Below are 26,294 nucleotides of genomic sequence, written 5' to 3'. Positions count from 1 at the left end.
TGGATGGGAAGATGAGGAGCTCTATTTTGGATAAGTTTAGTCTGAGGTGTCAGCAGGACACCCAGATAGAGATGCCTTGAAGGCAGAAGGAAATGTGAGGCTGAAGAGAAGGAGAGAGGTCAGGGCTGGAGAGGGAAATCTGAGAACCACGCCAGTAAAGACGGTAGTTGAAGTCATGAGAACGAATGAGTTCTCCTAGGGAGTGGATACAGATGGAGAATAGAAGGGGACCCAGAATTGAGTCTTGAGAGACCCCCCCCGCTTTCAGAGAGTGGAAAGCAGAGGAGGATGTTCATTCTCAGTCTCCTTCAGGGGTTCCTCCTCTGCCTCCCACCCCTAACTATGGAGGTCCCTCAAGGTTCAGTTCTGGGTCCCCTCCTACTTTCCACCCACACCCATTCCCCTACTCATTCGCTCCCACGGCTCCAACTACCACCTCTATGCAGATGGTACCCAAATCTACCTCTCCAGCCCTGATGTCTCTCCAGTCTCCCATCTCCCCCTGCCTCTTGGCCTCCTGTCACCTCAAAATTAACATGTCCAAAACAGAGCTCCTCATTTTCCCACCCAAACCCTGTCCTCCCTCTGACCTTCCCATCACCGTAGACGGCATCATCATCCTTCCTGTCTCACAAGCCCGTACCCTTGGCGTTATCCTTGACTCCTCTCTCTCATTCAACCCACACATTCGCTCCTTCACTAAATCCCATCGGTCCCGCCTTCACAACATAGTTAAAATCCGCCCTCTCCTCTCCAACCAAACAGCTACCACGTTAATACAGTCATTCATCCTATCCCGACTGGATTACTGCATCAGCTTTCTTGCCCCCTGTCTCTCCCCACTCCAGTCCATACTTCACTCTGCTGCCCAGATCATTTTTCGACAAAAACTTTCAGGACATGTCTCCCTGCTCCTCAAAAAACTCCAGTGGCTGCCCATCCACCAAAGCATTAAACAAAAACTCCTCACCATTGGCTTTAAAGCACTCCACTATCTTGTCCTCTCCTACTTCACCTCACTTCTCTCCTTCTACAACCCAGCCTGCACTCTTCGCTCCTCAAGTGCTAACCTTCTCACTGTGCATCCATCTCATCTGTCTCACCGCCAACCCCTAGGCCACGTCCTGCCCTTGGCCTGGAACGCCCTTCCTCCTCAAATCCGACAATTACTCTCCCCCTATTCAAAGTCTTATTGAAGGCACATCTCCTCCAAGAGGCCTTCCAGACTAAATCCCTCTTTTCCTCCTCTTCCACTCTCGTCTGCATTGCCCTGTCTGCCTCCCTTTACTCTTTCCAGCCCCACAGCACTTGCGCACACATCTATAATTTTATTTATTTGTATTGATGTCTGTCTCTCCCACTCTAGACTGCAAGCTCTTTGCGGACAGGGAATGTGACTGCTTATTGTTGCACTGTACTCTCCCAAGTGCTTAGTACGGTTGCTCCGCACACAGTAAGCGCTCAATAAATCGACTGAATGAATGAGCCTGCAAAAAAGACAAGCCCCCAAACCCGGGAATTTGCTAGAGACATAAGAGGAGAACCAGGAGGGGACAGTGTCAAGTGAAGCCAAGGTTGGATAAAATTTCAAGGAGAAGAGAGTGGTCCATGGTGTCAAAGGCAGCTGAGATATCTTGGAGGATCAGGTTATAGTGGAGGCTCTCCCATTTGGTGAGAAGGGCATTAGTTATTTTAGAGAGGGCTGTTTCCATGGAGTGAAGGGGGCGGAAACCAGATTGGAGGAGTGAGAGTGAAGACAGTGGGTGTAGACAACTGACTCGAGAAGTTTGGAGAGGAATGGTAGGAGGGAGATGGGGTGACAACTGGGGAGAGCTATGGGGTCAAGAGATGGGTTTTTTTAGGATAGGGGATACAGGATAGTTACATACCATTTGCACACCTCAAAGCATAGTAAGTTCTCCTAAAACACAGGGGTTAGACTGTTGACATAATTGTAAGCCTCTTGATAGCAGTCACTGTGTCTACCAACTTCATAGTATTTGTACTCTTTCGAGTGCAAATGCTCTCTGCACACGGTATAAGTGCTCAGTAACTACCATTCACTGACTGACTGATTGTAAGACCCCTGCGGTATGGCAAACTCATGTTCTGAAACTCATGCCCTGACCAATGTTGTCCACATGTGCACAGCTGGTTTATCCAACATTACAAATGCATTCTATCCAGACAGAAACACGTGTTGTCAGAGAAATGCTCCCTAATTCTCCAACAGCTTTCTATCTAAAACACATAGGGGAAATACACATTGTAAGAGAAGGGACTGAATATTCAGCTACTTCCAGAAGCCACATCCGTGAGCATTCTCAAGGGCTTTGTTTAAATAACATTATCCAAGGCACGGGCCAATACCTAATATCCATTTATCCCCAGGCCTAAAAAACCCTCCCCTGTCTTATTACATCCATCTCTGTCTTACCATTCCTCTCTAAACTCCACAGATGAGATGTTTACACCTATCTCCACTTCCTCTCCTTCAACGATCTTCTCGACCCCCTGCAATCTGGCTTCTACCCCATTCATTCCCCTGAAACTGTCCTCTCCAAAGGCCCTTAACCTAAGCGCTTAGTACAGTGCTCTGCACACAGTAAGCGCTCAATAAATACGACCGAATGAATGGACCTCCTGGTTGCCATCAGTACCGTGGACCACCCCTTTCTTCTGGAAATACTACCTAACCTTGGTTTCACTGATACCAACCTCTCCTGGTTCTCCTTCCTATCTCTTTGCCACTGCTTCTCGAGTCTCTTTCGCCAGATCAATAAATCAGTGCTGTGTGCAGATCACTGTACTGAGCGCTTGGGAGAGTACAAAATAACGATTAACGGTCACATTCCCTGCCCAAAACGAGTTTACAGTGTAGAGGAGACGGACGTTAACAGAAATAAGTAAATGCAGATATGCACATAAGTGCTGTGGGGCTGCAGGGAGCGATGAATACAGGGAGAAAGTCAGGGAGATGCAGAAGGGGGAAAAGATGCAGAGAAGAAGAAAAGAGGGCTTAGTCAGGGAAGGCCTCTTTGCTGAAACCTGGCTCTTCCCAGATGACAGTCTCCCCTCCTGCTCTCTCGCTCGAGGGGCCCTCATCTTCTCCCACTCTCCCAGACTCACTGGGAAACGGGGAGGAGTTGGCTTCCTTCTCACTCCCCAATGCCGCTTTCACACCATTCCACTTCTCCCATCCCTCTCTTTCCTTTCCATCTAAGCACACATCATCCGCCTCTACCGCCCACTCCAGATACAAGTCACAGTCATCTACCGCCCTCCAGGTCCCACTTCCAACTTCTTTAGCCATTTTGATCCCTTTCTCACATTCCTTTTCATTTCTCCATCCCTGCACTGAGCCTTGGGGACTTCAATATCCACACAGATGTTCCTGACAACCCTTCCACCATCCGCTTTCTATCACTCCTCAACTCCACTGACCTCCTGCTCGACCCCAGCTTGCGCACTCACCAATGTGGACGCCCACTCGATCTCATCATGTCGAGTCACTGTACAATCTCCACCCTCACCAACTCCGGGATCCCTCTAACTGACCACAGTTTCCTCACCTGTCTTCTCTCCCACACACCTCTTCCTCACAGACCACTCTGTTTCCCAACAGGGCTAATGTGAAAGAGAGGCGGCATGGCCTAGTGGATAAAGCACGGGCCTGGGTTCTAATCCCGGCACTGCCACTTGTCTGCTGTGTGACCTTGGGCAAATCAGTTCAATTCTCTGGGTCTCAGTTACCTCATCGGTAAAATGGAGATTGAGACCGGTAGCCCAACGCGGGACAGGGATTGTGTCTAACCTGTTAGTTCGCATTCATTCAGTCCTATTTATTGAGCGCTCGCTGTGTGCAAAGCACTGTACTAAGCACTTGGGAGAGTACAATAAAACAACACACATTCCTGCCCACGATGAGCTCACAGTCTAGAGGGGGAGACAGACATACAAATTAATAGATAAATAAATTCCAGACACATACATAGTCTAGAGGGGGAGGCAGATATTAATATAAATAAATAAATAAATAAATTCCAGACACATATGTAGGTATACATATTGGCTGTGGGGTCGGGAGGGAGGATGAATGAAGGAGCAAGTAAGAGCGGCACAGAAGGGAGTGCAGCTATCCGACTGCTTAGTACAGTGCCTGGCTCAAAGTAAGCACGTAGCAAATATTAAAAAAAAAGTGCTCAATAAAATATCACTGATTGACTAATCAACTGATTTACCATAATGACCTCCATAAAAATAACCAGAATCGGTGTAGTACTGCACCGCACTCTCCCAAGCGCTTAGTAACATCGATTGCTACTATAATGACCCTCCAAGAGATTGGTGCAAAAATAACAGCAGTAAATTTTACAAAACTCTGACGATGGCATGCCAAAAATCCAGCGGTCTAAAACGGGCGTGGCCTAATTAGATATTTCGTTATTGCCAATGATTTCAGCGGCCACCTGTCTATGACACCTACCAGTTCAGAATCCATAAGGTTATGGAGCTCCAGCTGCTGGTACACCTTCATGCGGTACTGTTCCATCTGCCGTTTCTTCTCTTTGGCAAGGTCGTAGTCCTCTTTCTCCACAGCACAACGCTTCTCCACTTCATACCTCCCAAGACGCTCCCCAACCTAATAGTAATGATGATGATAACAATAATAATGACGAAATGGTGGCCTTTACCAAGTACTCACTGCGTGCCAGGCACCCTAAATGCAAGATTATCAGGTTGGACACAGCCCCTGTCCCAAATGAAGCTCAGGGTCTAAGGGGGAGGGAGAAGAGCTATTTCATCGCCAGTTTACAGAGGATAATAAATAATAACGATGGTATTTGTTAAGTGCTTATTATGTGCCAGGCACCGTAGTAAGCACTGGGGCGGATACAAGCAAATTGGGTTGCACACAGTCCCTGTCCCATGAGAGAGGCTCACAGTCTCAATTCCCTTTTTACAGCTGGATAACTGAGGCACAGAGAAGTAAAGTGACTTGCCCAAGGTCACCCAGCAGACAAGAGGCTGAGCAGGGATTAGAACCCACGTCCTTCTTATTCCTGGGCCCATGCTCTATCTACTTTGCCAGGCTGCTTCACTAGATGAGGTAGCGGAATAATAATGACGGTATCTGTTACTACGTGCCAAACACTGTTCTAAACGCTGGGATAGATACAAGGTCATCAGGTTGTCCCACGTGGGGCTCACAGGCTTCCGCCCCATTTTACAGATGAGGTGACTGATGCACAGAGAAGTGAAGTGACTTGCCCCAAGTCTCACAGCTAAGTGGCAGAGGCGGGTTTAGAACCCAGGACCTCTGCCTCCCAAGCCTGTGCTCTTCCGCCAGGTCACGCTGCTTCTCCAAAGAGAAGTGACCTAACCAAGGTGTCACAGCAAGCAAGAGGCGGAGCTGAGATTAGAACTCAGGGCCTTCGCTTCCCAGGCCTATGCCATTTTCACTAGGTCACGGTGCTTCTCTCATTTAAAACAGGCAGAGATGTTTGCCTTTTCATATTGAGTTTCTAGAAGTTCAAGTAACTAATGATAGTTTCAGAACTACCCTCAAGCGGCCGACAAATTCTATCTCTTGACAACTTGGGAAATATCAGAAAGTATAAAGAAATGGAAAGATTGACTCTATTAAGGAGGGTAAAGAGGTAATGTTTTTCTTGCCCTTCATGTTTCTCCCCCCTTTAGACTGTGAGCCCGTCACTGGGCAGGGACTGTCTCTGTCTGTTGCCAAACTGTACATTCCAAGCGCTTAGTACAGCACTCTGCACATAGTAAGCGCTCAATACATACTATTGAATGAATGTCTATCTCACAAGCTGTTCATCCGTCTCGCAGGTGGTGTTTCGGGAAGAGCTGTCCGTGACCATCCCAACACTGACCGGTGCCCCGGTGCTTTCGAGTCAAGTCTTCAACCTCATGCTAACTTACTTATTGCTCTTAGTACATGTGAGATTCAGCCAACATGTGAATACAGAAAGCCAAACTCAGGGGTAAACATCAGATTCTTTCCTCGAGAAATACCTTTTGCAAGTCAGCAATGGCTTGTTTTAGTGTCTTGGCATAATCGTAGCGCTCCTTTTGGACAGCCTCCCTCTTCTTCTCATCTAATTTGCGGATTATCTGAGCAACCTCTGGATCTTGGTACATATCAAAAGCTAAATCATCCAGTGGAGAAATGTAGTCAGGTTTCCTAAAGGAAAACAGCAGGTATTTCAAAGTGAATCGGAAGACTCCTCGATCTTTCTGCGTCCGGAAAGACTATCTTTTCAAATACATATTTCTTGCTTTCATCTGCTTTTTGCAATGGTGCTGTGCTTGTACTGTGCAACCCAAACTTGTGTAGCATTTGATGCCATCTGATGAAAAAAGGCTACAGATTTCCAAATTCTACGGAAACCAACGAACACACTGAAAACACCAAGAAATTTTAAAAACAGAACTCTAACAAAAAAAAAAAGTGTTCAAAGAAAAACACTTCTCACTCTTTCTTTTAACAGATGGTATATTAGTTGCTGCAGCATTATTTCGGTCTGAACAGTAACATGGTTAAGTGTGTTTTGGGATTACTTTTGATTTAGGGGGCTTTTCTGAATATTTTAACTTATACAATTATACATTTCTGCTCTTACTTTGTCCTTGCCATCACAGGCACTAAATCCACTCATTCTATTAGTGATGTAGAATCACTACAGAGCTGTAATTTCTTTATATTACTGTCTGCCTACCCCTTCCAGACTATAAGGTCCCCGTGGGCAGGGAACACATCTATCAACTCTGTTGTATTGTATTATTGGTGGTATTTATTGAGGGCTTACTGTGTGCAGAGCACTGTACTAAGTGTTTGGGAGAGTGCAATACAACAGAGATGGTAGATCCGTTCCCTGCCAACAGTGAACTCACAGTCTATTCTCCCAAGTGCTTAGTACAGTGCTCTGCACACAGTAAGTGCTCAATACTACTGATTGGCTTAGTACACTACAACAGAGTTGGTAGACATGTTCACAATGAGCCTAGAGAGGGAGAGGCGTATTAAAATAAATTAATTATGGATAGTAATCATATTTATCCAGTGCTTACTATGTGCAGAGCACTGTACTGAGTGCTTAGGAGAGTACAACAGAGTGTAAGAGTATTCCAGGGAGTGTAACAGAGTTGGAAGACATGTTCCTGGACCACAATGTGCTTACAGTCTAAGAGACAGGCATTAATATAAATAAATGATGGATATGTATATAAGGGTTGTGGGGCTGAGGAAGAGGTGAATAAAAGGTGCAAATCCAAGTATGAGGGTGATGATGGTTTCCATTTTGTTGTCAGAGTATGTGGCCAAGTCATTAGAGCAAAGAGATGGTGGGGTTAGGGGGGACAGGAGGTTTGAGGAGGGGGTTTAATGTCTGGAATAGCTGGCAGGAGCAGTGGGCATGCGAATGACAGGAAGGAGAAATATTGATGTCAGGCAGAAGAAAAGGCTGAATCCAAGCAGTTAAGGGTGAATTTCAGGTGGACAATATCACACAGATGTCTGGATTTCTGTCAACATTGCACCACAGTTCTCCGAGCACCAGAAAATGTACCATGGAGATGATCCAGGGTTGTGGGCTAGCGGCAGCAGACAGGCAGGACAGGGAAGAAGGGAATTGAATTCAGTGGAGATGGTGGAGTTGAGGGCATCGATTTATGTATCAAAAGAAGGGAGTTTGGGTGTGGGGAATAAATGGGGTAAGGTGGCTGTACAATATTGGAGGGGGTCAAAAGAATGGAGGTCTCTGTGGGGGAACAGGACAGATTTTCAGGGAGTGGGTGTATGGGAACGGGAGCAGGTGAGGAAGTTCTGGTCTGATAAAGGAATTTCAGAATTAGTGATGGTAGAAAATGTATAGTGGCTAGAGATTATATGAGTGTGTGCCCAAGTTGGTGTGTGTGAGATGGGTTGGAGCAGGTCATCACTGGAGTAGAGGAGTGAGTGGAGGTGGACAACGGAAGGGTTGTCAGGGACATCCACATGGGGACTGAAGTCCTCAAGGATCAATGTAGGGCGAAAGAATGTGAAAAAGGGATCAAAATACTTCAGAAAGTTGAAAGGACCTGGGGGGTGGCATATTATTTTAACTAGTAATTGGAGTGGATGGCAGAGGCAGATGATATGGGTTTTGAAGGAAGGATATAGAGAGGGATGGGGGAGGTGGGGTGGTGCGAAAGTGGCACCGGGGAACGAGAAGGAAGCCAACTCCTCCCCTCTTCCCAATGAGCCTTGGGGAGTGGGAGGAGATAATAATAATAAATGTTGGTGTTTGTTAAGCGCTTACTATGTGCCGAGCACTGTTCTAAGCGCTGGGGTAGATACAGGGTAATCAGGTGGTCCCACGTGAGGCTCATAGTCTTAATCCCCATTTTACAGATGAGGGAACTGAGGCCCAGAGAAGTGAAGTGACTTGCCCACAGTCACACAGCTGACAAGTGGCAGACCCGGGATTCAAACCCATGACCTCTGGCTCTCAAGCCCATGCTCTTTCCACTGATGAGGACCCACCTACCTATGCCCTTCCTTGAAGAGAAGGCAGGGGAGACCGCATCATCAGGGAACAGCCAGTTTTCAGTGATGGCGAGGAGAAGCAGTGACTGGGCGAGGAACAGATCAAGGATGATCGGAAGCTTTCCCACAGTGGAGCAGGGGTTCCACAAGCTGCGTGAGGTAGGGATAGCATGGAAGGGTAGGAAGGGACTGAATGGGAGTGAGCTGGCAGCGGCCGAAGTGAGGGGAGGGGGATGAGGCGAGGCGCTGGATCTAAGGGGATCAGAGGGAGGGAACTGAGGGCCCCTAGGGTGAGGGTCTAGGGGCGGGTCTAGGGTTTAGGAGAAAAAAGTCTGGAGTTGCAGCAGTTCATCTGATCACAGCTCTGAGAATGAATTGGATTCTAGGTGCCTAATGAGTCTTTCACAAAGTGCAGAAGGCAAACTCTCAAAATAGCTGCAACCTGCTTCTGAGTTTCCAGTATGGTGAGGACGACCAAAGAGTTGGAGGGGATTTAAAAACAAGAACAACAACAAAACAAAGCAAAAATAGGAGAAAATGAAGGGCACCGAGAAGGCCGACATAGGGAATACAGGTCTGGAACCTCCCCACCCCACATGTACACACCTTATTTAAAAGCAAACAAATGATTAAGCAAAAACGCAGTCAGGATTCTCGGATTAAGTTTCTTTTTCCCCCACTGCACTACCACAGTAGTTCGGGATAATTGCCTCTCACAGCTGAATGCACTTGGATTTCTTTAAATTGCATTTTTGTAATTTCCTAGCAATACTTACCACACTTCCAACATCTCAGTACTTTGTAGCCATTTTGATAAATTGAGTACTAGAGTCATTTACCTAACTTTTATAAAGGCATCTGCAATCGTCCAATTAGTAATTTACAAATCCTGTGCAGAGTCCAGGGGACTCAAAGCCAGGATTCTGTGGAAATGACTCAGACTTCTCGGTTGTGCGTTGAGATTTTTAGAAAATGTAGAGAAATTCATCTGCTTAAGAGTACTGTCTTTCTCACCCGATGTATGTTCCATCTAAGGCTGGATCTTCTGAACTATGTCCAAGATAATGGTCAATCAATTTCTCTCTGGAAGTCTTTGGAAGGAAAAAGAATCCTCATTATCACAAGGAATTATTTGGGAACAACAGAAAAACTCTAGGTACAAGGCACCTGGTTTAATACAGTTAAGTCTACTGGAAAAGGCTGTAAAAACCTTAACAGAAAAATTCAGATTATCCACACAGTTGCTTAGCATTCAGTCTTATGGTGAATTTCTCTATTCAACTTACAATATTGCTTTCATCATTGAAATCTGCGGGATCCCCAATTATATTTATTGCTACTAAAGCAACCTGAAATAAAAACAACAGAAAATTAACAGATAGTCTTCTTATCACATTTCACGGACCCAAAAAAAGCACTAGGAGGCATTTTTGCTCCTTGGAAATACCCAACTTGCAGGTAATACTATTTTTCTGCTTTCTAAACAAAACACGGATGAACATTAGGGATGTAGTCCATTTTATTATTCAATTAATTATTTTTCCTGAGGTAAAAATGCATGAAATACTTGTATGTACAGGTATGTGTAATTCAAAAAATCAATTCAAATCAATTAAAAAAAATCCACAGCTTCCCAGAAATTTAATTATGGAAAAACAAGGCACCCAAGTCAGGGCTTAAATAGGATAGAATTTATTTTTTTGTATCCATCCACACCTAACCCTAGAACTTTCATACTTTTATGAACTTTTAAGCTATTGCAATCTTATACAACATTTAAATATATGCATTTTAAATAGCCTTGGAAACTTGAACATGCGAGTAGCAATTTTTAAAATTTCATTAATTTTATTACTAGAGCCCCGGGCGCTTGAAAAAGCTAAGTCGACACAGAGTTATTGTAGGCTGAAAAAGATTTCAATTTACTTCCCGGGTTGCTTTAAAATACCTCCGTTGGAGACAGCTGGCATTAAAATAATTTGATAAAAGAAGAAACCTTTGAGGTTGAACTAGATTGCTGGTTAAATGATTGCACAACTTCAGGCATATTGCCGAAGCCACAATGTTTTCATCAAGGAAAATCACCAAGTCTGAGGATACTCCACCACAGTTCGAGAAAGTTGGTTTTAAGAGTTTTTGGCAAACTATGTTAGACAGCAAGCTCTTTGACGGGAGGGTTAGTATCATAGAAAAAGTGGAATTTACTGAGTGCCTGATGAATCCAATGCACTGGGCTAAGCGTTGGGGAAAACAACAGAAGCAAAACAAGGACCTTACAATCACAAGGATTTTGCTTTTGCTAGTTTCTCAACTGTATAGCACAGTGTTCTGCACAGTCTGTATCCAATAAATACACCTGAATGAGTGAGTCAAAGATATTACTTTAAAAACAAGCTGGAAAGATTTTGTTTTGAAAAAAAAAATGAGAGAAATGCTTCCAAATCTACACAAAAAGAGCTTGGCAGCTGAGAGGTTTTACGACTTTTTAAGGTTTTATGACTCTTACCTGGCTGTACACGTTGTACCTGTTGACATGGTTTTTATGAAAAGTCAATTTTAGAAACTGTCCTACTGCATCCACGTAAACTGATTTTAGCTCTCGAGCTTTGCAGCCTGTCTTTTCATTGTCAGAGAGAGAGACGTAACTGCAAGGACAAAACAATTCAGTTAAACTTTCCCCTTTACATTAAGTAAACGATCTTTTTAGCTTCACTGAATACGTTTCATCATTTTGTGTGGTATTTTAAAAGTGAAATGAAAAGCGAAAAAAAACTGCAAGCCGAGCAGCTCAATTCTTTTGTGTGGCAATTTATTACGAAAAGCAGACGATGCTTAAAGGTTATCATGATAACGTGTTTTAATTTATACTAAAACAGGAGAGAAGACATAATGCTCTGCTTCTACAAGTTGGCAATGGTTTTTGAAAACATTTGCTTGAAGATATTTTCTGTATTAGATCCATTAGAGCTAGAGCCCTAAAGCCAATTTATTTTAGGAGTTGTTCCTCTCTCAATGCAAATCTTTTCTTTCACAATTGTCAGAGCTGCACAACACTACACCCCTATATTTAATTAAAAACCCAAACACTCTAGTCTGTACCCCTTAAGCACTTTGATTCTCTAACCTGGCCCATGTCATCTTTAAGCACTCTGATTCTCTACCTCATCCCACAATATTTATCTGCATATCTTTTATTTATTTGCATGTCTCTCTCCCCGCACTATACTGAAAGCCTCTTGAGGTGGGGATTACCAACTCTTTTGGATGGTACCTCTTCCGATCACTCAGTACAACGTTCTGCGGCCAGTTCGCACTTAGTAGTTACCACAGGTTGACTAATGAATACACCACTGGAAATAAAACCCACAAACAGTCCAGATTTCATCGATTTCTTAAGTGCTTTCTAGTTGAGTTGACAGAAACCAAAAGTTAACATCCATCGTTTTCGACTTTCGCTCTTACCCAAGCCTTCGAAATCTTTCTGTTTGATAGGGCACAAAGTATTCAGGTAAACTTTCACTGATGTAGAACTCAATTTTACTTGAAATCATATACTGATGAGCCAGTAACTGGAGTTTTCGCACCCGAAAACATCCATCGTTTTCGACTTTTGCTCTTACCCAAGCCTTCGAAATCTTTCTGTTTGATAGGGCACAAAGTATTCAGGTAAACTTTCACTGATGTAGAACTCAATTTTACTTGAAATCATATACTGATGAGCCAGTAACTGGAGTTTTCGCACCCGGCATCGCTCGACCATCTGAAGGACGATTTCTTGTGGAAACTGGCAGAATCTGAGAACCAAAGAATCATCGTTTTACTATGCAGTAACCCGGCACTATTAGGAGCTGGGTTTTTGACGTTAACCTTTCGATTTGCAAATTCAGAGGCAAAACCGGCAAGCTATCCAGCTACTGCAGGAGTGCAAAGGAGGAAGAGTATGTGTAGACAGGGCTTTGAGGAGAGCCCTATCTTCGTCAACACGAGACACCGCTGTGCTTGGTGAAACTCTGTTCATTCAGGGAGGGACCCTGCTGAGGGGAAAAGAACCCAGCAGTCAACAACAAAGTGGTAACCACAGGAAGGAGTGCTGGAGACGATCTCAGCATGACATAAAATGACTGGAAGAGAGGGAGACGTTTTGAAATGACCTTGGCTCTTTTAAAGCAGTAAAGCAATTCTCCAAAGAGTAATTAAACCTGTAAGAGTTCAGGCTAAACAACCGGCTGTGAATTAATTTCATAAATCTTAAATCGAAACATGAATAGAGTATTATTAAGATTATAAAAAAAGCTATATGCCACCTGGCATAAAGAAGGCTGAAAAATTAAAAATGATTTTCCGTTTCAAGCGCGATTCACAAAAATGAAGTTAAACCGTGGCAAGCCTAATCTTTTCAAGCAGATCATTCAATACTAAAAGAGCTTAGCTCTGTGAGCCTAAATGCCTTCCTTTTATTCAGGCTAAAGCCATGGTGACTAGCTCTCTTCCCCCAGCTAAACAGATGTTGAGCAGAATTTGAGTGGATCACAGAAATATGCATTCTGCAGGAACATAGTGAACCAAGCTCTGCTTCGGGAGACTTCACTGAAAAACATTTCCCCCCCATATCTTCCTGAGATTTACTTGACCTGAGGTACTCTTTTGTGATGAATTCCTGAGACTCCTGGGGACACTGCCAGTTAAGTCGCTGTGGTAGTATTAGATTGGGGGGCATCTGAACGCTGCATGATATAAATTGAGTACCAAATAATGATTTATTTAGTAGTATTAAATTTTCGTCGCTAGCCTAGAGCAACCACTAAAATGGCATTTTGGACTTAGGGATCCAATCTACTCTCTCTGAGAAGAGCGCAGTCGGTGAGATGCCCTACAACAGAAGACAGCTTATGACGGCCACTTTTGGGAAATGAAACAAAGTCAGAATGACAAATTCATGTCAGTTGGCATTATATGGTCTTAGATTGGGTCCCGCAACAGCCCGGAGGACAGGAAATGTGATTTCTTGACCTAGACCAACCTGGATTCTGATTTATTACAACTAAGGGAACTAACTGCACCTAAACCAGAACCTCTCAGAGCATTCTGCTTCCCTTTAACCTTGACGGCTGATAAGCACGTGAACTAAAAAGACGCCATCAGGTCTCCAGAGTTTGGAGCTGGACCCAAGACAATCTGGGATATAGATCTGATCTCCGGGGGGCTTCAGAAACAGATTGACAGGTTGGCTGGAACCTGGAAATCGGATAAATCGGTAACGAGGTAAAAGAGATCAGTTTTCTCCCCCTCTGGACTGTAAGCTCATTGTGGATGGGGGACGGGTCTATCAACTCTGTTATACTGTACTCTCCTAAGCGGTTGGTACAGTACTCTGCACACATGTAAGCCCGTCACTGGGCAGGGATTGTCTCTATCTGTTGCTGAATTGTACATTCCAAGCGCTTAGTACAGTGCTCTGCACATAGTAAGCACTCAATAAATACTATTGAATGAAGTGCTCAAGAAACATGACATTGATCGATTTCAATGAGACATGATTAAAGCATTTATGCTGTTACCTTGCCTGCCACAGATAATAATAATGTTGGTATTTGTTAAGTACTATGTGCAGAGCACTTTTCTAAGCGCTGGAGTAGATACAGGGTCATCAGGTTGTCCCACGTGAGGCTCACAGTCTTAATCCCCATTTTACAGATGAGGTAACTGAGGCACAGAGAAGTGAAGTGATTTGCCCACAGTCACACAGCTGACAAGTGGCCGAGCCGGGATTCGAACCCATGACCTCTGACTCCCAAGCCCGGGCTCTTTCCACTGAGACATGCTGCTTCCCAGATCAGTCTTGATGAGAATCTGCAATAGAAATCCACTTCAGGAGTACTTACTAATGGACTTTCTGGCTTCTGTGGGCTTTTTAAAATGGTAATTAAGTGCTTACTATATGCCAGGCACTGTAATAAGCGTAGGGGTAGATACAAGTCACTCAGGTTGGACATAATCCGTGTCCCACAATGGGACTCACAGTCTTAACCTCCATTTTACAGATGAGGTAGCCGAGGCCCAGAGAAGTGAAGTGACTTGCCCAAGGTCACCGGCAGACAAGTGGCAGAGCTGGGATTAGAACCCAGGTCCTTCTGACTCTCAGCCCCGTGCTCTGTCCAGTACAGGCAATGCAGCTTCTTAAATGCAGGTTTCGGCTAGCTTGCTGGTCAATCATTATTGCCATCGTGAAACACTGCACATGAGCAGAATTCCTGACTAAATGGATAAGAGATCTAACTGGGCATTCTTAATTCTATTTTGCAGTTTTAACTGCTCCAGGATACAAATTATGCGAAACAGCGTGGCTGAGTGGAAAAAGTATGGGCCTGGAATTCGGAGGACTTGGGTTTTAATCCTGCCTCTGCCACTTGCCTCCTGTGTGAGCCTGGGCAGGTCACTTTTATTCTCTGTGCTTCACTTTGCTCAACTGTAAAACAGGGTTCAAAACCTGCTCTGTCTCTTACTGTGAGCCCTATGTGGGACAGAGACTGTCTGATGTGATTAACTGATCTCATCTGATGTATCCTAGTGCTGTATTGTACTTTCCCAAGCACTTAGTACAGTGCTCTGCACAGTGCCTGGTACGTACTAAGTGCTTAACAAATACTATCATTATTATTATTATTATAGTAAGTACTCAAAAAATCGCACTGATGGATTAGGCCAGTGCTTGATACAGAGTAGTAGTAAGCGCTCAACAGATACCATAAAAAAGTTAGTGGTGCCACCTTCTTGAAAGAGTGAAAATCCCTTAAAGTAGGAAAAAAAAATCTCTGAAAAGAAAGCTTACAGGACCTTGGTTCAATCCCTTTTTTGGGTGCATGCAAGGGACTCTCTTCCAATGATCCCACTAATGGATACTGGCTCCCCGTTGGCATCTCTGAACCCAACGACAATTCTACTATACTGAGAATTACAAAAAATAGAAAAATTGAGCGTGGAATTCACATTTTCATACTTGGAAAATATTTCATGAAATGAAATTTCATTTGAAAATAATAACAAATACCAACATTATTATTTGAAAATGAACATGGGAATAAGAAAATGATTATAGTCTAGATTGCAGCTCTTAAAATTTGAAATGGGAAACCCAAGGTGGATGACTTATATATGTAACTTCAAAAGCTTTATTCAATCAATTACATTTATTGAGCAATTACTATGTGCAGAGCACTGTACTAAGCGCTTTGGAGAGTAATAATAATAATAATGTCAGTATTCGTTAAGCGCTTACTATGTGCAGAACACTGTTCTAAACGCTGGGATAGACATAGGGTAATGAGATTGTCCCACGCGAGGCCCACAGTCTTAATCCCCATTTCACAGATGAGGTAACTGAGGCCCAGAGAAGTGAAGTGACTTGCTCACAGTCACACAGCTGACAAGTGGCAGAGCCAGGATTCGAACCCATGACCTCTCACTCCCATCCCCGGGCTCTTTCCACTGAGCCACGCTGCTTCCCAATACAACAGAATTAGTAGGCACATTCCCTGCCCATAACAAGCTTACAGTCTAGAGGGGGAGGCAGGCTTTAATATAAATAATTTATAATGTATAATTTAAAGTTTTATACATGAGTGCTATGGGTTGGGGTGAATAGCGAATGTCCAAAGGTCACAGATCTAAGGGCATAGATGATAGAGAGGGAGACCCAGCTGGGGAAGAGAGGGCTAAATCGGGAAAAGCCCTTTGGAGAAGATATGACCTTAATAATGGGGAAGGGGGAAGAGAGTGGTGTTCTGGCGTGCACGGAGAAGGAGGGAGCTCCAGGCTAAGGGGCAGGCGTGGATCGGTGGCGAGATAGACGAGATCGGGGCATTTCAGCAGTTGAAAGTTAAGCTCAGGTTTTACTGCTCTCCATTTGACTGAGCTCCCTCAGTTTTCTCTTTTTTAGCAATTTCATGGCCTAATGGATAGAGCATGGGCCTGGGAGTCAGAAGGATCTGGGTTCTAATCCTGGCTCCACCACTTGTCTGCTATGTGAACTTGGGCAAGTCGCTTCACTTTTCTGTGCCTCAGCTACCTCATCTGCAAAGTGACGGTGAGCCCCTTGTGGCTCATGGACTGGGTCCAACCTGACTAGGTCTCCCTCTGTGTCATCTATGCCCTTGGATCTGGGACCGCTGGATATTCGCTATTCACTCCAACCCCATTAGCACTGTCCCCCGTTCACGCCTATCCAGCCGTCGACCCCTGGGCCACGTCCTCCTGCTGTCCTGGAATGCCCTCCCTCCTCACCTCCACCCAACTAACTCTCTTCCTCTCTTCAAAGCCCTACTGAGAGCTCACCTCCTCCAAGAGGCCTTCCCACACTGAGCAACCCCTTTCCCTCTGCTCTCTCTCCCTTCCCCTCAGCCCTGTGCTCATTTGTATATATTACCCTATTTATTTTGTTAACGAGGTATACATCCCCTTGATTCTATTTATCTTGATGATGTTGTCTTGTTTTTGTTTTGTTCTGTTTTGCTTTGCTGTCTCCCCCGTTTAGACTGTGAGCCCATCATGGGGCAAGGATGGTTTCTATCTGTTGGCAAATTGTACATTCCAAGCGCTTAGTACAGTGCTCTGCACATAGTAAGCACTCAGTAAGTACTATTGAATGAACTGGTACCTACCCCAGCTCTTAGGACAGTGCCCGGCACATAGTGAGCACCTAACAAATAAGAGAAGCAGCATGGATCAGTGGAAAGAGCACAGGCTTTGGAGTCAGAGATCATGGGTTCGAATCCTGGCTCTGCCACTTGTCACCTGGGTGACTGCAGGCAAGTCACTTAACTTCTCTGTGCCTCAGTTGTAAAATGGGGATTAAGACTGTGAGCCCCACGTGGGACAACCTGATCCCCTTGTGTCTATCCCAGCGCTTAGAACAGTGCTCTGCACATAGTAAGCGCTTAAATACCGACATTATTATTATTACAAAAAAAAAAAAACTATTTCAAACAGAACATGTGAACTAGTTCTAACAGTAATAACCAAAGCTCCACTCAGCTTTAGTGTGGAATTTTAACCTCGAAACAAACTAATTACAGAGCCAAGTAAGATTTTGAAGAAGGTGGCGATCTGGTTGAGTGCAATATATCTCTGAAGAACCGAGGAGACTCCAAATCTCTCTATGTCGAATGTCATTACTTCCCTAATCTTTCTTTTTTATCCTATGTACAGTACCTTGGTGATCTCCATCCATTCACAGTTGGCGCATGGACCATGAGTTCTTTCGCACTGAAGCCATCTTCGTGTCCTGATGAGCTGACAACTACGAATCCAATCTTGTGGGGCATTGTGCAATTAGGCTGTTCGGCAAAGCACACAAGATAGTTTTTATTTGAATAATCATATCTGATTAGGCAGAATCAATTTGGCTATTTTCACAAACATTTTCCACTTAGAAAAGAATAAGAAAACATTCAAGTGATGAAAACCTTTTACTCTAACATCACTTCAAAATATCTTCTACTGCTAGCCACAGCCTGGTTTTCCAGCTATGTCCAAACGTACGATGAGCTTATTCAAATTACTCTGTCTTTCATTAAAATAATCAAAAAAGAAAATAACCGCATATGCGGAAAATATCTTTTAAGTCAATTCAGGATAACAGATGCTAAAAAGGAATAGCGAACCCAGAGAAAGTAGTGAGAGAGAGATGAGTTCAGTGAATTCTGAAGCCACAATAATTGCACCTAAAAATTCATGACTCAAGGGCTAATACCAGTTTTCAGAGGAAAATGTAATTTAAACTCTGATCTTTCCTATCAAATTCAGTATAAAATTATCCTGGTTTTTTTCATATTAAATATGTAAACCACATTTTTCTTTCATACTGATTCTAGAATCTTAAGATGCCTCTTCAAATTTGCTTTGTAACTGCCTATACGACAATGGGACTACTTTTCCAAGAATATACAGAAGATTACTAACCATGAGTCAAAACCCTAGTAAGTTATCCCTAAAGCAAAGTTTTATGCAACAGGTAAGTGGAAAGAACATGAAGAACACAGAGAAGTAGTGAAGTAGCTTTTTTTGTGGCCAGGGATCACATCTACCAACTCTATTATATTGCACTTTCCCAAGCGCCTAGTAGAGTGCTCTGCACGCAGTAAGAGCTCAATAAATCCCACTGATTGTTTAAGTGAATCAGGGAATCTGTAGTTGTGCATATTTACTATCTGGAAATGAGAAGCTACTGCATGGTAGCAAGTTGATAGTGAATGATTAAATATATATATATTTTTAAAGCAAGCCTTCAGATATCTGTACTCTTTGTTACATGGAAAATCTAACTTAGTTCCCTTAGGCTTCCACGGAAACACTACTGCAGTGTACTGTCACTTTTACAGTCTGAGAAAATATCCAGGTTGAGCCAAATCAAGGCCCTGTAGTCTGCAGACACTGCAGGCTGGGAGCGAGCTCTTTGTGGGCAGGGAATGTGTCTGTTTACTGTTGTACTGTACTTGTCCAAGAGCTTAGCACAGTGCTCTGCAGAGAGTAAGCGTTCTACAGATTCGCTGAATGGACTGCAAGCTCGATGTGGGCAGGGAACATGTCTATCACCTCTAGTGTACTGTACTCTCCCAAATGCTTAGTACAGTGCTTCTCACACAGTAAGCCCTCAATCAATACTGATGATGATGAGATCCTCTGTTACCACATGAGCCCATTTGTCAAGTAGCTCAATGATATTTCTGACTAGCACCTCCAGAAAACCACCACCTTTCTGCTTCCCTGCATCAGCGATAAATAATTAATAAATGATAATTATGGTAGTTAAATGCGAACTATGTGCCAGGGCCTGTTCTAAGCACTGGTGTAGATACAATTTAATCTAGTTGGACACAGTCCCTGGCCCACACGGGGCTCACACTCTCATCCACATTTTACAGATGAAGTAACTGAGGCCTGGAGAAATGAAGTGACTTGCCCAGGGTCAGGCGGCAGACAAGTGGTGGAGTTGGGATTAGAACTCAGGTCCTTTCTGACTCCCAGGCCTGTGCTCTATCCACTAAACCCTGCTGCTTCCCCATTTAGTAGCGATACAAATAAAGGCAATCGTAACAGTTAAATCAATGGTTCTTCTTACATGGATTAATTTATATTATGGCTACGATTGACAGATTTGGATTTACGGATGCAGCACAACGTACAGGAAAGGGCAGGCCCATGGGAGTTAGACCAGTGTCATCTGTAAAATGGGAATAAACTACCTGTTCTTTCAACCTTAGACTCAGACTAGTGCGACACAGAGCCTCTGGGTGACCCAGAATAAGAGCTTATTAAATACCAAAAGTATTAAATAACTATTTTCCGATCCGCTAAATAGCTTGCCATCTTTCTTTCCTTTCTCACATCAATCACCAACCTGGTAGGGACCCTGGGGTTATATGTTCCAGCCCCTCTGCTTTGTAGGTAGTGAACGACTAAACCATCCAGGACATCAATCCATCAATCGACAATCGATCGTACTTACTGAGTACTTACTGTGTGCAGAGCACTGTACTAAGCACTTGGGAGAGGACAATATAACAGAGTTGGTAGACATGCTCGCTGCCCATATAGCTATTCTTTTCTTAAAGATCTCTAGGGTTGGAGTTTCCAAAAGTTTCCTAGAAGCCCATTCTGGTGAATATAATTCTTCTGAAAAACAATTCTTCCTTCTGTTCCACAAAATCTCTTTGCCTCTATTCGTTTCCTCTGTTTGGCCCTCATGGTCGGCTTTCCCCTGAAAAGATCCTTTGGGTTGTTCTTAAAAGATAAATCCCACTTTCTCTTTTCTCTCCAGGCTAAGTGATCCCAGTTCATTTCAATTTTCCTCAACTGATCTATTTTTAAAGACTTCATTCATTTTGGTCACTCGGTGTCCCTTTAAGCACTCAGGCACTCACATACGCACAGATCTTTATGCTCCTTGCTTCCCCCACCTGTAACTTAATTTAACGCCTGGCTCCCCCATTAGATTGTAAAACTCCTGGAGGGCAGGAATTGTGTCTACAATAACTCTATTTTACTCTCCCAAGCGTTTAGTCGATTGGGCCTTTCTCAGTTTCTCGACACCGATCAATAGTGTTTATAGAGAGCTTACTCTGTGCAGAGCACCATACTAGGATTGGGAGAGTAAAACAAAAGAATACATCTTTTTTTAAAGCGTGACAACCCAAACTGGATCCAATATACTAGGTCCTTCTGTTTGGGGTTGAGGTTGGGGGTAGGGGAGAAACCGGCATTTAGGAAAACTCATATCGTAATCCTCACCCTGTGTCCTATCCTGTGTGCACACGCACAAGTATGCCTTCTGAAATGAGTTCACGCTATATCCAGACAGACCCATGTTGTCAAAGGAACATTCTCTAATTTTGTCACGTTCTAGCCAAAATGTCTAGTGAAAACATACGTTTTTGATGAACTTATATTCTAATGAGTCAAGGTATTTGAGTGCTTGCTTTAAGCAGAACCCTGTACTAAGTGCTTGGGAAAATACAATAGAGCTGGCAGATGTGATCCCTGCCCATAAAGCGCTTAGAATCAACAAGGGGGAGACAGACATTAAAATATATTATAGACAGGGGAAATGGTAGGTTACTCTAATACTAGAGTACTCTAATAAAAGAAGGATTACTTTCTGACTCTTGCATATTAACAATAGCAAAAACGGCATTTATTGAGCTCCTACTGAATGTAATACACCGTGCCAAGCCCCTGGGAAAACACAACAGAAGCTCAAGACACCAAGCAGAACCCACTTTCAATCCCAAACAACTAGACTACAAAGAAAAAAACAAAACCCTCTTCAATTCCCTGTTCGTTTTTCAAGCAATTTCAAATTTGATGTATTTAGAAGTTACAAGTAGGGGAAGCAAGGAATATAAAGATACGTGAGAGCCTAAATGCTTAAGGCGACACTGAGTGATCAAAACGAACGAAGGGTTGGCAAACAGATCAGGTGAGGAAAATTTAAATGAACTGGATCACTTTAGCCTAGACAAAAAAAGAGAAAGTTGGACTTATCTTCTAAGAACAACCCCAAAGGGTCTTTCCAGGGAGAAAGGTGACCAATGAATTTTAGGGATTGGGAAAAAAAAAAATCCTGAAATACTTTTGACCAAAAATGTCAAAGAGGAGAAAACACCAAACCTTGGCAAGATCAGAGAACACGAAAACTGCTCTCGTCTCCAAACAGGGAGAGCAATAAATGAAAGGTCCGATAGGAGCTGACCCCTTAAGGGACTATTTTATCATGCAGTCCTGGGTTGATTTCGTTCTGCTCCAAGGGGGAGAACAGGAGAATTTTCGGGAGCGGAACGACAATAGAGTAATTTTAAAGCCGTATTTTCCCCACAAGCAAGGAAATGAGAAACAAAAAACCCGAATATCATTAACGCCAACTGTGGTATGATGATTCGATTTCCAGATAGTTCAATACCAGCAGATCGTCGATCTTAGCATCTACCCGCTAAATGCAGCTGGCAAGCTCTCTACCACCTCCATTGACCACACCATCGACTGATTTTGAATTTACTGACTGCCTAAAGTGGGCTACATAAAGGGAAGAAAAATCGAACAGCACCTCCTCTAGACTTGTAAGCTCGTTGTGGCGAGGGAACATGTTTATCGACTCTGTTATACTGCACTCTCCAAAGGGCTTAATACAGTGCCCTGCACACAGTAAGTGCTCAATAAATACGACTGACTGACTGATGGCTCTTTCCATCGGTTCCTTCAATAGGGCAGGTGTTAAAGGCTAATTCTTCTTCGCTCTCCCTCTTCTTTTCTGCATGGCTTGCGGTCCCTATAGTGCTTTACTTTGGATGGGAAGATGATCACTGCTCCACTCTCCTCCTGACTCACGAACTCACACTAGAACAATCACTTCTTAAAGAAAACAAGAACAACGTCCACCCTAAGGAGAAGGCTTTGAGAGGGGACCCGTGAAGCGTGAAATCCCAGAGGAGAGTTAAGGGCTGCGTCCCCCTAGATCTCAATTAAAGAGTGTCTTTTGTGGATGGAAAAGGAGGAGAATGCTCCCCATATCCCCATCGCAAGCCATCCCTCAGGTAAAGGATACGGTGAGGCCTATAAGTTTCTCAGCCTTTTGGTTAAGATCAAGTGTGGAGAAGCAGCGTGGCTCAGCGGAAAGAGCCCGGGCTTGGGAGTCAGAAGTCGTGGGCTCAAATCCCGGCTCCGCCACCTGACTTTGGGCAAGTCACTTCACTGGGCCTCAGTTATTTTATCTGTAAAAATGGGGAATAAGACTGTGAGCCCCACCTGGGACAAGTTGATAATCTGGTAACTCCCTCGGCACACAGAGCAGTGCTTGGCACATAGTAAGTGCTTACAGCATGGCTCAGTGGAAAGAGCACAGCCTTGGGAGTCAGAGGTCACGGGTTCTAATCTCAGCTCCGCCACTTGTCAGCTGTGTGATTCTGGGCAAGTCACTTAACCTCTCTGTGCCTCAGCATCTGTAAAATGGGGATTAAGACTGTGAGCCCCATGTGGGACAACCTGATCACCTTGTTCCCACCTGACCCACAGCGTTTAGAACAGTGCTTGGCACATACTAAGCGCTTAACAAATGCCATTATTAAATCAATATCTCCATTATGATTATTTTTCTAATCCCAACTCTGCTACTTGTCTGGTGTGACCTTGGGCAAGCCACTTATATTCTGTGCCTCTTTTATCTCATCTGTAAAATGAGGATTAAGACTGTGAGCCCCACATGGGACAACCTAATGACCTTGTATCTGCCTCAGTGCTAAGAACGGTGCTTGACACGTAGTAAGCGCTTAACAAATACCATCATTATTATTCTCATTATTAGATCATCACAAGTGAACCCTCAGGTGAGGGATACAGTGGGGCCTGTAGCCCAGATCTCCATCACAAGCGGTCCTTGAGATGAGGGATATAGTGAGGCTGGCATCCCTGAACAGCATTACAAGCGATCCCTCGCGGGAGGGATACAGGAGGGACTGCACCCCAGATCTCCATCACAAGAGATCCCTCAGTTAAGGGATACAGTGAGGCCTGCACCCCGGATTCATTCATTCAATAGTATTTATTGAGTGCTTACTATGTGCAGAGCACTATACTTAGCGCTTGGAATGGACAATTCGGCAACAGAGACAATTCCTGCCCATTGACGGGCTTACAGTCTAATCGGGGGAGACAGACAAAAACAATAGCAATAAATAGAATCGAGGGGATGTACATCTCATTAACAAAATAAATAGGGTAATAAAAATATATACAAATGAGCGGATGAGCACAGTGCTGAGGAGAGGGGGAGGAGCAGAGGGAAAGGGGGGAAGAGAGGGCTTAGCTGAGGAGAGGTGAAGGGGGGGTAGAGGGGGAGCAGAGGGAGCAGAGGGAAAAGAGGGAGCTCAGTCTGGCAAGGTCTTTTGGAGGAGGTGACCTTTAAGTAGGGTTTTGAAGAGGGGAAGAGAGTTAGTTTGGCGGAGGTGAGGAGGGTGTTCCAGGACCGCGGGAGGACGTGGTCCAGGGGTCGACGGCGGGACAGGCGAGAAAAGGGGACGGTGAGGAGGTGGGCAGCAGAGGAGCGGGGTGTGCGGGGTGGGCAATGGAAAGAGAGAAGGGAGGAGAGGTAGGAGGGGGCAAGGGGATGGAGACCTTTGTAGCCTAGAGTGGGAAGTTTTAGTTTCGTGCAGAGGTCAGTGGGCAACCACTGGAGGTTTTTAAGAAGGGGAGTGACAGACCCAGGAATATGAACCGGGCAGCGGAATGAAGAATAGACTGGAGCGGCGAGAGAGAGGAGGAAGGGAGATCAGAGAGAAGACTGACACAATAATCCAGTTGGGATATTACGAGAGTCCGTAACAGTAAGATAGCCTTTTGGGAGGAGAGGAAAGGGCGGATCTTGGCGATATTATAAAGGTGAGACCGGCAGGTTTTGGTGACGGATCGGATGTGTGGGGTGAACGAGAGAGCCGAGTCAAGGATGACACCGAGGTTGCGGGTCTGAGAGACGGGAAGGATGGTCGTACCGTCCACAGTGACAGGGAAGTCAGGGAGAGGACAGGGCTTGGGAGGGAAGATAAGGAGCTCAGTTTTGAACATGTTGAGTTTTAGGTGGCGGCCAGACATCCAGGTGGCCATCACAGGGGATCCCTCAGGGGAGGGATAGAGTGAGGTCTGCACCCCAGATCTCCATCACAAGGGATCCCTTAGGGGAGGGCTACAGTGAGGCCTGTACTCTAGATCTCCATCCAAAGGGATCCCTCGGGGGAGGGATACAGCGAGGCCTACACTCCAGATCCCCATTACGAGGCCTGCACCCCAGATCCCCCTCACAAGGGATCCCTTAGGTGGGGGATACAGTGAGCTCTGCACCCCAGATCCCCATCACAGAGGGTCCCTTCGGTGGGGGATACAGTGAGCTCTGCACCCCAGATCCCCATCACAAGGGATCCCTTAGGTGGGGGATATAGTGAGCTCTGCACCCCAGATCCCCATCACAGAGGGTCCCTTCGGTGGGGGATAGAGTGAGCTCTGCACCCCAGATCCCCATCACAAGGGATCCCTTAGGTGGGGGATATAGTGAGCTCGGCAACCCCAGATCCCCATCACAGAGGGTCCCTTCGGTGGAGGAATAGAGTGAGCTCTGCACCCCAGATCCCCATCACAGAGGGTCCCTTCGATGGGGGATACAGTGAGCTCTGCACCCCAGCTCCCCATCACAGGGGGAGCTGTACATCGCCTTGATTCTATTTAGTTGCCATTGTTTTTACGAGATGTTCTTCCCCTCGACTCTATTTATTGCCATTGTTCTTGTCTGTCCATCTCCCCCGATTAGACTGTAAGCCCGTCAAACGGCAGGGACTGTCTCTACCTGTTGCCGACTTGTTCATCCCAAGCGCTTAGTACAGTGCTCTGCACAGAGTAAGCGCTCAATAAATACTACTGAATAAATGAAAGGGGGTCCCTTCGGTGGAGGAATAGAGTGAGCTCTGCACCCCAGATCCCCATCACAAGGGATCCCTTCGGTGGGGGGTACAGTGAGCTCTGCATCCCAGATCCCCATGACAGGGGATCCCTTCGGTGGGGAATAGAGGGAGATCTGCACCCCAGATCCCCATGACAGGGGGTCCCTCGGGGGAGCGACAGAGTGAGGCCTGCACCCCAGATGGCCATCAGAGGGGACCCCTCGGGGGAGGGCTACGCAGAGTGAGGTCTCTATTCCCAGAGACTTGGGTTACTGAGGGGCCGAAGGGGGGGCGTGGAAGAGAAAGAACGGAGCGGCGGGTGGGGGATGAGGGCGCGGCGGGCCGCCATGGCGGGCTCCCTCCCTCCCTCCCTCCCTCCGGGGACCCGGGACGGGGACGAGGTTTCTCCTTCGTCCCCCGGGAAACCTACTCAGCAGCGACGGCGGCCGGCGCTCCGCTCCGGATGGCAGGCGTCTCCCGGGCCCCGGCCGGACCCGCACCTCACCGCCGCCATCCACCCCATCGCCTCCCGACCGCCAACTGCGCAGGCGCAGAGCCCGCTCTCCTCCCAACCGGCTCGTCTAGGCGGCAACTGCGCAGGCGCAGGGTCCGCTCTCTTGACAACCAGCGCGGCTGGGCGGCAACTGCGCAGGCGCAGAGTCCGCTCGCCTGTCAACCAGTGCCGCCCGGCCGCAACTGCGCAGCCGCGGAGAGTCCGCTCTCCTCCCAACCGGCTCGTCTAGGCGGCAACTGCGCAGGCGCAGGGTCCGCTC

At 45.4% G+C, this 26,294-nt stretch overlaps 1 protein-coding gene across 14 annotated transcripts in view; it reads right to left on the bottom strand.

The window, feature by feature from the left end:
* The window catches only part of CEP104 (centrosomal protein 104), a 65,410-nt gene that overhangs the window by 33,045 nt on the left and 6,071 nt on the right, over nucleotides 1-26,294 (bottom strand). For 9 of the 14 annotated variants that reach the window (XR_003759897.1, XR_003759898.1, XM_029066335.1 and 6 more), the window contains exons 1-9: nucleotides 17,756-17,865; nucleotides 15,383-15,488; nucleotides 12,291-12,342; nucleotides 12,011-12,132; nucleotides 11,055-11,193; nucleotides 9,835-9,897; nucleotides 9,563-9,639; nucleotides 6,037-6,205; nucleotides 4,487-4,642 (exon numbers count right to left, since the gene is read on the bottom strand). Coding sequence is in view for 12 of the 14 variants with exons in the window: in XM_029066335.1 (XP_028922168.1) it covers nucleotides 4,487-4,642; nucleotides 6,037-6,205; nucleotides 9,563-9,639; nucleotides 9,835-9,897; nucleotides 11,055-11,193; nucleotides 12,011-12,132; nucleotides 12,291-12,342; nucleotides 15,383-15,488; nucleotides 17,756-17,774 (903 nt within the window). In the remaining 2 variants the exon portion in view is untranslated. Of the gene's footprint in view, nucleotides 1-4,486; nucleotides 4,643-6,036; nucleotides 6,206-9,562; nucleotides 9,640-9,834; nucleotides 9,898-11,054; nucleotides 11,194-12,010; nucleotides 12,133-12,168; nucleotides 12,343-15,382; nucleotides 15,489-17,755; nucleotides 17,881-25,951; nucleotides 26,061-26,294 lie in introns of those variants that run through there. The other 5 variants (XM_029066338.1, XM_029066337.1, XM_029066343.1 and 2 more) reach the window with 5 other exon arrangements.

Source organism: Ornithorhynchus anatinus, chromosome 5, assembly GCF_004115215.2.
Source record: "Ornithorhynchus anatinus isolate Pmale09 chromosome 5, mOrnAna1.pri.v4, whole genome shotgun sequence".
NCBI lineage: Eukaryota > Metazoa > Chordata > Mammalia > Monotremata > Ornithorhynchidae > Ornithorhynchus > Ornithorhynchus anatinus.
The sequence above is the reverse complement of the archived record's forward strand: the minus strand, read 5'-3'. Positions and strand labels throughout refer to the sequence as shown.